Genomic DNA, 12,341 nt, shown 5'->3' with positions numbered 1-12,341 from the left:
ATATTGAAAAAAAAAAAAAAAAATTCAATACTTGTATTAAAATTGGCAACATATTAAACCGAACTGCTATTATAATGCAGCTGAGCTGAGATACGCGTACACGGTACGGTTGGGAGCTGACCTGGGGGATCCGTCCGGCTGGAGCTGAGTGACTGACCTCTAAATCGTTAAGCGAGGATACTGCACTGGCACCGTACCGGTTTTGCACGTAGACAAGCCATAATCGCGTGTGTGATATTGCAGGTGTATGTGTCGTGTCGTGGGGACTGGTGGAATAGTCGAGCCGGAATTTCGCGGAATTCGCATTTGATTTTGAGTATTATACTTGAGAAATCTTGTGACCACTATTAGTTAACCATGCCTTCACTACAAAAGCAAAAACTAGCTCAAACTGATGTCAGCGGGAAAAGGGTGATTATGAGGTAAATTCCATTCCATTTCCAGAACCTAGAAGAACAATAAGTTTATTCTCAGATTCTACTTTATAGTTTATACTGTCTAGTCTTGGCTCATCAAACTTGATAAGCCAAAGGCAACTTGCACTTGCCACCTGGACTCTGGAGGGGTGGGGGTTAAAACTATAAAGACAAGCTTGAAATTGATCTAATACTTACTTACTCAGCTCTCATGGCATGGGCCATGATTTGCCCGGGGACCTCGAGCCGGCTTGACACGTCCAGACACTGTTCGGGCTGCCGCAGTAAATGGGCGGCATGGGCCATTATCTTTTTTTGAGTTTTTATTGTTGACTTTTTTTGAGTTTTGAGGCAATAATGTTAATAATAGATCTAGATCTTTAAATAGTCTAATCACAATTAATCTTAAAGTTAAACTTAACGCTTTTCATTATTAGACTAGATCTAGATTTTATTTGTTCATTGCACAAATAGAGTCTAGAATCTAGAGGTAGTAGAGCTAGATCAATTTGATTTAATGTTAGTAGTACTTGTATGATCTGTTAGTGTTAGGTGGTGCCATGCACCCTTTTTTCTGACTTGGTTGAACTTGAAATGATGAAGGATGATGGTGGTGGTGGCTGGTGCTGCTGCTGATGTGGTGGCTATGAATGATGATGATAATGATCTCCATCCCTCTTATCTCCACCCCTCATCTCCACTCCCATCATCTCCATCCCACTCACCATATCTCAATACCCCTCATCATCTCCATCTCTCATAATCTCCACCCCTCATCATCTCCATCCTTCTCATCATCTCCATCCCTCTCATCATCTCCATCCCTAGCTCTCATCATCTCCATCCCTCTCATCATCTCCATCCTGTCATCTCCATCCTCCTTTCATCTCCTTCCCTTTTTTCATTCCTATCTCATCATCTCCATCCTCCTTTCATCCCCATCCCTCTTTTCATCCCTATCACTCTCATAATCTCCATCCTTCTCATCATCTCCACCCCCTCATCATCTCTACCCCTTCATCGATCATCTATACTCATGATTCTCATCATCTACACCCCCTCTCATCTCCACCCCTACCATTATCTCCATCCTTCTCATCTCCATCCCTCTCATCTCCATCCCTCTCACCATCTCTATCCCTCCCATTTATATGTCCATCTCCAAAATTCAATGTAGGGCCACCGGCCACCACAAATTAGAATATGATTTTGGTGGCCCAAATGAGCCACCAACAAAAAAAATCAATGTGGAGCCATGACTTTACTGCGAGTTTTGCAGTGTATTATAATGCTAACTCTGAATTCGGTCGTCAGTCATAACTAGTGACCATGTCATGTTGAGTTGAGTTTATGAACACACTCTCAAATAGTCTTTGATTTAAAATATGATTATGACTAAGTTGGTAACGATAACCAAAAATACTTAATTCCATCCAGTCATGATTGATCTTTTTTAAAATTTTGGGAATCATTTTTTTTATTCTCCACTCACCACATGCAGCAGTATGAGGCAGGACTGTGTTAAAGCATCACAAAAATTATGATTTTGAGCATTTGTTGTCAGGTCCTTTACAGGGGCCGCGGAAGCAGGGGGGGGGGTGGGGGGGGGGGCTTCAGCCCCCCACTATTTCCAATACCATGTTCAAAAACAAAAAAAATGACCATATTATTGTGATTTTTTGCATGGTCAGCCCCCCCCACTTTTGGCTCAGCCCCCCCCCCCCCCCCCCACTTTGAAAACCATTCCGTGGCCCCTGCTCTATTTGTGAAAAGTAAAAAAATAAGTTTCCATGCAAAACTCTCTTTTAAAAATATAATGTAAATCTATTAGGTCAAGAAGTAGCCAGACAATTAAGTGACCACAGAAAAAAAATTAGGTCTAATAATAATCCATGAATCAATTCCCTAAAGTTAGAATCAAGAGAAAATAAACCTATTTAAACATTGCCAACACCAACCTCAAAAGAATCAAAGACAGAGATTATTTCAGCGTACATGATGAGGCTGATTTTATGATTGTTTGCAGGGCTTGACATTACCGGTGTCCTAGGGCAACCAAAAATGAGTCGGGCCACCAAACTTAATTAAAAGCCCACACTTGGGGGCCCAGTTGGGCTACCAAAGTTTAGATAGATTGCAATTTTTTGTACTGTCCTAGGGCCACCAAACTTGCTTTGTGGGACTGCAAAATTATGATATTGATGATTTTGGTAGAGTGATCGCACCACCAAGAAAAAGAGTTGGTGTGGATATTTGTTGATTGTAATTGTATGTAATCAATGTAATTTTAAAAATAATGGGCTCACCAGTCCAGAGAAGTAGGACAGTGATGATGAGGAAAATAAGAACATATAATTGCTGAAAACTGCCAAAATGTTCTAACTGAGTATATTGGCAGTAACCAGATAGAAGTTGAATAAAAGAGGGCCAAATGTACAAATTACTCTCCTATACCACTGTAAAATGTCAAAAATGTAAAAGCAGAGAGAGCGTATGATGAGGACACATTTGCTTTTTCATAATCAAAAATATGAAAAATTCTTTAATTTCAATGCTATGGAATTTTTCTTTTATTTTCAGAGTGGATTTCAATGTTCCACTGAAGGATGGCGTTATTACAAATAATCAGAGGTAAGTACTCTCCATTAGTGGCATTCCAAATATCTGGAAAACTCTGTCAGGAGAGCCAATAATTTGTCTGATTACCCCCCCCCCCCCCCCCCAAAAAAAAAAAAAAAAAAAAAAAAAGTTCACAAAGGTTTTTTTTTTAAACGTCAAAGGCCCCCAAAAGTTCACAAAGGTCACAAGAATTTCCTGAAGCAATTTTCAAAGAAAAATACTGACACCCCCCTCCCCTCCTAGTAGATCATCAGCATTCTGTTAGGGGCATTCTCTACTCCCTCCTTGGTGAAATTAGGGCATACTGCTTTTTCATAGTGAGCAACAGAACAGGTTATCTATATTTTTCAAATGACTGATATTTCCAAGCTACAAACTTGTGCTACTTGAAAAGATTCTCAAAACTTTGTGTTGAAATAGGATACTAATTCTTGGATGAATTCTCGTTGTTTCCAGGAGCCTATATCTAAGATCAAAGCAATTTTAAAGTATATTGTGTATTGATTAATTCATCTACCCCCCTTATGACTGCTTTCAATAATTGGACAAAGGGGGCATCAGGGCTGAAATCTTAACGATCCAAAAGAATTACACTAATGTGCTCGGCTAGATTTACATCGATCACACCTATGTTTTTCTCCTCTCACTGTGTGAAAGTACAAATATTCTATCATTTATTTATTTATTGTTTTTATAAATTTGGACATCAGGATTGTCGGTGCTCTTCCAAGCATCCAGCATGCCTTAGATCATGGCGCCAAATCTGTTGTACTTATGAGCCATCTCGGAAGACCTGATGGACGACGACAGGGCAAGTTCTCTCTCCAGCCAGCTGCGACGGAGCTCCAGAGACTTCTGAAAAGGTCAGCCGGGGCCCATTGCAAAAAAGTTACTATTATGGTAACTTTGTCCTCCAATTGTAACTTGCATGGAATGGAATGCTTGAATTTGATTGGTTGTTGAGCATTGTTACCATGGTAGTTACCATTGAATGGCAGAGATACCATAATAGAAACTTTTATGTAACAGGACCCATGTCATCATTTTAAAGATCCTTGCTCATATTTCATACCAATTCATATGTGTTGTCAATATTAACAAGTTTCTTAATAATGAAAGTCATGAAGCACAACTTACTAATTAATCATCGAAATTTTCAGGGGTCTTCTACTTTCTGAGGGATGATGGGGGGGGGGGGAGCTGAAACTTTGGAAAATAAATTCTAAGTGAAAAGAGTGGGATAACAAGTAAGTTGTACTCATTGAAGTTTATTGGTCATGGTTTCTTCAATATATAGACATTTTAAGGTGATTAAAAAAAGTTTCACTGTGCGAGAGGTACAAATGCTTCTTTATGATTTCCTTGAATGGTCATTGAATAATAAAAAAAAAACAGTAATGTTATTGCAAACTGAAAAATATTTTTTTTTTAGGATTGCACTTGAAAGAGTGGTTAGAGTATGTGATGAAATATAATTAATTGTGGGAAATGCAGAAAGAATGAGGTCATGCTCACTTCATCACCACTTGCTCTATTTTATTTAATTCTTATGCCGTTATGTCATACAGAGGCGTTTATTTTTGTTGTCGACTATTAGAATGAACTATTCATTAGTAAAGCAAGTGTGATTATCTAGATCTAAAATAATGTTAACTTCCAGGGATGTGAAATTCCTGTCTGATTGTGTTGGAGTAGAAGTTGAAGCTGCTTGTGCCGATCCCGCCCCTGGTTCCGTTATCCTTCTTGAGAATCTCCGCTTTCACATTGAAGAAGAGGGTAAAGGTGTCGACGAGTCCGGCAATAAGGTACAAATTCTCTCTGGCATGTTTCTTTGATTTGAGGCTAAAGAGAGTCCATCTTACAAAGAGTTACGATTGATCCAATCAATCTCAAGTATATGGAAATCCATCAATGTCATGTTTGATACTAGCGATCTACATCAATCCAGTACAGTCGCATAGGACCACTGCTTCCACCACCCCTCAGCTACCCTTATTTAATTCATTTTATCAAGGCAATATCTCTCCGTTCAAATGAGATATGTCCGAATAAAAATTGAAAACGTGTGACAAAACCACCTTTGTATGGGGCGAGTTCAAGATGCATTGCCTTCTGTATTTTGCGGGGCTTAGACATGGCACCATATTATTAATATTTATCTGTTGGGGGGGGGGGAAGCGAGGGGGTTGTGACACAATAAAATCATTCTCCCCCTGGATAATAAGGGTTTCTTGCCTGACTCCACGCTTGTGTTTATTATTGTTTTTTTGTGATCAACAGGTTAAAGCGAACCCTGATGCTGTGAAGGTATTTTGTGATTCCCTGTCGAAACTTGGAGACGTCTATGTCAATGATGCATTCGGTACAGCACATAGAGGTCACAGGTACTGTCTGGTTTCACAGAGCTTAACAATGATCATAGAGCAAGTTTTTTTACGATTGACTGCATTTATCCTATGTACCATCAATCATTAACCTCCAGCATGTCATCAAATTGATAAGCTTTGTTACGGGAGATTTGATCGAGATATAAAAATTTCTAGGCTTAGTTTGGTAGGAGCCCAATTTTATGCCATCTGTCATTTTCATATATAACTTAAGCCCTTCTACTTAGCCTTCTGTATTGCAGCTCACTAAAATATTATTCCTTAATTATTTCCTCGTAGTGAAAGTATTTTCTAAAATGCCCTCCCAATCTCTTTGTAGACCTGTAAAGCTTCGATGGCAACCACATTTCACATGCTGTTTTAGTAGGTGGATTTCATTGGTCATGGATATCAGTAATCTTAATTAGAATGGAGAAAATGAACACATGGGAAAACTGGGCTAAAACATGAACTTGAATCTTAACATTCAAGTAGTTTGCAATGTTGAACAATAGTGTTCATTTATACTAAAAAGTATTCCTGAGATGACAGAGATTCTTTGTGCACTTATAAGGAAATACATTTATTATTTTGGATGAGACCAGTGATCAAGCTAGACCCATTTAAGTGATGGTCACAATTTTCCGGCATTGCAAAGTTTTTTTTCAGGCAGAGTTAGTGGTCTTAAAAGCCAAAAGTGCAGACACACCAATATAATAACAATCTGACATTAGCAAATCTTTGAAAATAAACTAATATTTATCAAATATAAGAATGTTTACTGTAAATTATGCAAATAAATTAAGATTAAAGATGGAAATGAATCAAAGTGCAATTCCTCTTTGCAAGGAGTTATTTTTGAAACACTTTTTATTTGAAATTAGTGGTGGACGGAAGCAGTGTTTTTCATGATGAGTGGTGGTCAGAATTCTTCTGTGCTGGTTGGGTCCGACCACTGCCATCCACTGTGGCTATAACACTTGATGAGACTAGATAAACAGTAGAGAAAGTGACCCTAGACCAAGTGGCAATTTACATCATTGAGTGATTTCAATTTTGGTGTTGATCTTTTGGTGTTGGTGTTTGGTCAATTTTTACACGAGTATAACACCAAACATAAAATGAAGATGGTCCTGAAAAGTCACTCACTAGTTTTTGTCTCGCCTGCGTAGCGGAGCGAGACATAGGTATCACTATTTCCGGTGTCGGCGTCGTCGTCGTCATCAACAATTGTGTTGTACACCCAATAACTTTCTATAGCTTCGAGGTGGGATCACCAAATTCATACCAGAGGTCCATCTCCTGAAGGCACAGGTCAAGTTCGAATATGAGTCGAATTTGAATAAGGTCAAAGGTCAATGGACTTTCCATTACTGGCACTGTGCTATGTTGTACACATAATAACTTTCTATATCTTTGAGGTGGGATCACCAAATTCATACCAGAGGTCCATCTCCTGAAGGCACAGGTCAAGTTCGAATATGAGTCGAATGGGAATAAGGTCAAAGGTCAATGAACTTTCCATGACTGGCACTGTGCTGTGTTGTATACACAATAACTTTCTATATCTTCGAGTTGGGATCGCCAAATTCATACCAGAGGTCCATCTCCTGAAGGCACAGGTCAGGTTCGAATATTAGTCGAATGTGAATAAGGTCAAAGGTCAATGAACTTTCCATGACTGGCACTGTACATGCTGTGTTGTACACACAATAACTTTTCTATAGCTTCGAGGTGAGATCGCCAAATTCATAACAGAGGTCCATCTCTTGAAGGTGCAGGTCAAGTTCAAATGTGAGCTGAATTTGAATAAGGTCAAAGGTCAATGAACTTTCCATGACTGGCACTGTGCTGTGCTGTACACACAATAACTTTCTATATCTTTGAGGTAGGATTGCCAAATTCATACAAGAGGTCCATCTTTTGAAGGTGTAGGTCAAGTTCGAATGTGAGTTGAATTTGATTAAGGTCAAAGGTCAATGAACTTTCCATGACTGGCACTGTGCTGTGTTGCACACATAATAACTTTTTATATCTTCGAGGTAGGATTGCCAAATTCATACAAGAGGTCCATCTCTTAAAGGTGCAGGTCAAGTTCAAATGTGAGTTGAATTTGATTAAGGTCAAAGGTCAATGAACTTTCCATTACTGGCACTGTGCTATTTTGTACACACAATAACTTTCTATAGCTTCGAGGTGGGATCGCCAAACTCGTAACATAGGTCCATCTCTTGAAGGTGCAGGTCAGGTTCGAATTTGAGTTGAATTTGATTAAGGCCAAAGGTCAATGAACTTTCACACTACTTTGTTCCTCTAGTGACATGAACTTTATAATTTTATACTTTTTAACACTAACATTTTACTTCAGAACTCAGTACTCTCTATACCTGAACCAGATTTTGTATTTTACTTGTTTATTCTTTGAAAACTGTTGTTATTTATTTAATGAGCTATAGTTCTTGGCACCATTTATAATATTCACACAAATTTGCCAATGGTACAATAGAAAAGCTGTCAAAGTTTCTTAAATGTTACCCTTCAGATTTGACATGCAGTCTCTTCATGACTGCAATATGCAGGCGAGACAACGCTTGGCGTTTGCCTTGTTTAGATGTCAATAATGTGATCTGGCTCAGTTTTACAAACTCAGAATAGATTTTGGAGCTAGGATATGCAATCCAAATTCCAACACCAATGCCAACACCGGACTTGAAATCATCCATTGTCTCTGTGTTTGTCCTGATAATAGTTCCATGGTGGGCGTGAAGCTGAACCCGCGTGCAGCCGGGTTTCTGATGGAGAAAGAGCTGGCTTACTTTGCTAAGGCACTGGAAACTCCAGCAAGGCCGTTCTTGGCCATCCTCGGAGGGTAAGTGGAATCCAAATGTTTTTCATGGAAGGCAGCTCGAGCTAAAGCCAGGGTAAAAATAATCGTGAGCCTTGGAAAAGATTATTTCTAGGTGAATGGCGCTTTGAAAATGCCTTTTATTATTTATCGCTTAAGGCGTTATAATACCTTTTCTGCTCCTGAGCCACATCTTTCTGCTGGAATCCCATGCATCGTCTTTTCCTCACTAATCCTATTCAAGCGTCGGCAAAACAAAAATGAATGTGACACATACAGTATCTAAACGTAGATGTTTGGTTTTACCCTTCTTTTATGCTAAGAATATACTCATGGAATGCCCCCCTCCTGTTTTCTTTGTTTCAAGTTTCAAAATTTATTGATCTAAATCCACACATATTGGATCATTTTCAATGTTACAAAACAAACACTAATGTGGACAATTACAGTGAAACACAAAGTAACAAATCCAATATATACTAGTATTATATAAATACGAATACGAAATACAGAGAAAAAGATATATAGATAGAAATATAGTGGGCCCCTTACAGATGATAGTTAAGAAACATCTTTGTTGAATCTCTAGAGCCAAGGTTAAGGATAAGATCCAGCTGATCGAGAATCTCCTGGACAAAGTAAATGAGATGGCCATCGTTGGTGGAATGGCATTCACCTTCCTCAAGGTGCTCAAAGACATGAAGGTAAGCTCATTGTATCGTGTAGTATGGCTCAGTCAGGAAATTTATTATACATACATGTACATATACATTGCATTCAATGATATAAACAAAAATTAAGATTGAAAAAATTACAAACATAGAATATTTCTTATATATTATACAGAATTTAATCGAAATATATAAGTATCTGTCGAGTATCTGTGTTTATAAAAAGCATCGCTATGTTATTATGTCCATGACTAGTCTATAACAAATCTTCTGATTATTATTGTACACCATTTTCCTTCCCAATATGTATTGTTTCTGATGATATGCCTACCGTGGGGTTTTTGATTATCAGCTTTATCCAACACTCTTTAGCCTTTTTTAGCTCTTTTATTTTGTGATCAGTCACCTCCCGGATATTTGATAATAAGTGTGCATTACTATACATACACACACAAGGTGAATAATAACTGACATTTGTTCACCCCAGATTGGCAACTCTCTATTTGACGAGGAGGGATCTAAAATAATCAACAGATTGATGGAGAAGGCCCAAAAGAATGGTGTTCAAATTCATCTGCCGGTAGACTTTATTACGGGTAACAAGTTTGCTGAAGACGCTGAAGTGGGAAACGCTAGCATCTCTTCTGGAATCCCTGATGGATGGATGGTGAGTGCTGCTTGTCTTGAAATTATTTCCAATTAAACATTTTAGTCTGCATAAATCAAATAATCGCACAAGTCCATGTAATTTTTCAGACCTCGTATGTATTTTTTTTACCATGTGAAATATAGCAGGGATTGATGTATAGTGGTTCATTAAGATATGACTGTCTGTTTTGTGTAAAAGGGTCTGGACTGTGGACCAGAGAGTGTGAAATCCTTTAATGAGGCAGTTGCCCGGGCCAAGTTGATCGTTTGGAATGGGTAAGTTCTGTTGTTCTAGGGGGCGGTGTTCAACACAAATTCATTGAAACTTGGTCATGATTGCTGTTGGTAGAAATTTAAGTCATGCCTTGTCCTGAGCTACCAACCCCAATGTGGGAAAAATCTATTCTTTATTAAGATTGAATGAACAAGCTTTATATAGAATTTAAGAAGAAACAATCCCAAACAAACAAAATCTATTCAATTTTGGTGTAGGATAATGATATTTTACTGAGTCCCCTTTCAATCTGCTAATGACCGTGAATTAAATTTGTATGCTAGTTTACAAGTGCTGGGTATGTGCAATGTATCCAAAGTAAATTAAGAATGATGTGAATGAAATCTTGGAAATGTTAAATAAAAAATGTCGTCTGATGATATTTAAAAATTGAGTTTTTCACATGAATATATATTTCTTTATCCCATCCCTTCTGAATTTGTACACTAGACCTGTTGGGGTATTTGAGTTTGAAAAGTTTAGCACAGGAACCAAATCCGTAATGAATGCTGTAGTGGAGGCCACAAAGAAGGGAACGACAACCATCATCGGTAAGTTGAACTGAAAGTGTTCCTTCCTTCCGTACCCTTTTTTCCATCAACCAATCCATTCATTCGTTTGTTTGTTTGTTCATCTGTTCCTTTGATAGTTTTATTGTTCGTTCATTCACTAATTCATTCACTCATTCATTCATTCATCCATCCATCCATTTGTTCATTCATCTTTTGATTGATTGATTGATTGGCTAGTTGATTGGTTTATTGATTCATTGATTAGTGGTTGATTGAATGATTGATTGATCGATCCATGACAAAAAACCTCCATTTGAGAACACTATACCCCAGTTTCTTTTTCACCAATTCTCTTCTCCAAGTACTATAAGCCCGAACTGCCCCAAGCAAGGAATTTAAGTATCAAAACACCTGTTTCTTGACCTCGGTCCGAAGATGACACGACAGCCCAGCACATACAGTCACAGCAGGGGGCCACACACGATGGATTGCAACGTGTCGTTCCGTGTATACACACGGTGAAGTGCAACTTTTTTCTTCTTTCTTCTTTTCTTTCTTTCTTCCTTCCTTCCTTCCTTCCTTCCTTTCTTTCTTTCTTTCTTTCTTTCCTTCTTTCTTTCTGTCTGGCTGTTGTTTTTTTTTTTAACGTTAGGACTGTATCAATGCGCGAGTGAACGGCATGCATCCCATATTTTCTTGCTGGACAGACAGAAACTATGGGATGCATCGCAGCGCTGAGGGCGGTCCCTGCATGCAAAGCATACCGTAATTTTTATTCGCTTATTTTCCTTATTTCGAGGTCGATTTTCTTCGTTCGAAATTGAAAAAGGACTAATATTGGATGTCTGAATACAATATGCCTTTGGAAACGTGATTAAATATCGAATACAATAATTTCATTCCGAAGGTCCTTCTACAGGCAGAGAAGTCTTACGTAATAGCACAGCTGTTGTTTATCATTTCGTCATTGGCTTTACTGGCCTGTGGAGGTGAAATTGAGACAACGGGGATTAATTACCTGGCCAAGATGGGTTTATCGGGGCTTGGAAATGTTCAAATGAAAAATGAGAGTTTCAAATGAAAAATGGGGTCTAAAACCGCAGTTTGCGATCCGAACTGCGGTGAAGCCTCAAATGGGGTATTTTCGTAATGCGATTGTGATTGATTGTTTGATTCATTCATTTACAGTCAGTCCGCAGGCCGTCCGAAAGTGCTCTATTTTATTCAGCGGTATGCATAGCCGTCCGTGGTTATGCATACGTAATGAGCTGTGAAGACGGACTTTCCGATCGGTGTTTTTTGCTCTTAGAATCGTTTATTCCTCTCATAATTGGTCTTATTTTATAGATAAAACTTTGAAATTTCTGATCAGCTAAATAAAATGCACATTTAATGTATTTTGAAGACCGATATTTAGCTTAGAAAAAAGGATTTTTTTCAAGAAATATATGTGAATAAACAGAGCGCATTTTTGCATCGAAATCACACTTGCGTCAAATTGATATTATAATCAATATAAAGCGTAGACATTCTTCTTTACGACTGAAAAGAAATTATGAAATTTCATGATGTAGCAAAGTCAGGAACCACAAAAAACCACGGCAATGTCCATCGCGAAATGATTGGAATTGTAGTAGAATTGCCGACGCGTTCTGATTGGTCAACAGCGGCGCACAGACTTACAACATTATATATAACTTAAAAAACCCGGAAGTATTACGGAAGAGATAGATGGCGAATTGCGTGAGCGCTATGTTTTGACTTGTGCATGGATGTGCGAGGACCCTGGTTCGAACCCGCCGGAATGTGGTTTTTTTTTTTTTTTTGGGGGGGGGGGGGGGTTGATGGGGATATGTTTATGCTTTTTCTTTTAATCATATTCCTTCATCGTTCCTACCCAGCTTTATTCTCTTTTTACTTTCATATGAAGTTCTATTTAGGCCTGTATTTATTAAATCATGGAGCTATTAATAGCTCTATGATTAATTCT

At 38.3% G+C, this 12,341-nt stretch overlaps 1 protein-coding gene across 1 annotated transcript; it reads left to right on the top strand.

The window, feature by feature from the left end:
• The first annotated feature begins 89 nt into the window (after positions 1-89).
• LOC129261431 (probable phosphoglycerate kinase) lies at positions 90-10,404 on the top strand. The gene is made up of 10 exons (XM_064099504.1): positions 90-422; positions 2,997-3,047; positions 3,746-3,898; positions 4,696-4,840; positions 5,316-5,419; positions 8,151-8,270; positions 8,836-8,950; positions 9,405-9,584; positions 9,765-9,841; positions 10,290-10,404. The coding sequence occupies exons 1-10, from the start codon at positions 358-360 to the stop codon at positions 10,402-10,404; spliced, it is 1,125 nt and encodes a 374-aa protein (XP_063955574.1). The 5' UTR covers positions 90-357.
• The last annotated feature ends 1,937 nt before the right edge of the window (positions 10,405-12,341 follow it).

The sequence above is a fragment of the Lytechinus pictus genome, chromosome 5 (assembly GCF_037042905.1).
Source record: "Lytechinus pictus isolate F3 Inbred chromosome 5, Lp3.0, whole genome shotgun sequence".
Lineage (NCBI taxonomy): Eukaryota > Metazoa > Echinodermata > Echinoidea > Temnopleuroida > Toxopneustidae > Lytechinus > Lytechinus pictus.
This window is presented reverse-complemented; position numbering and strand designations above follow the sequence as displayed.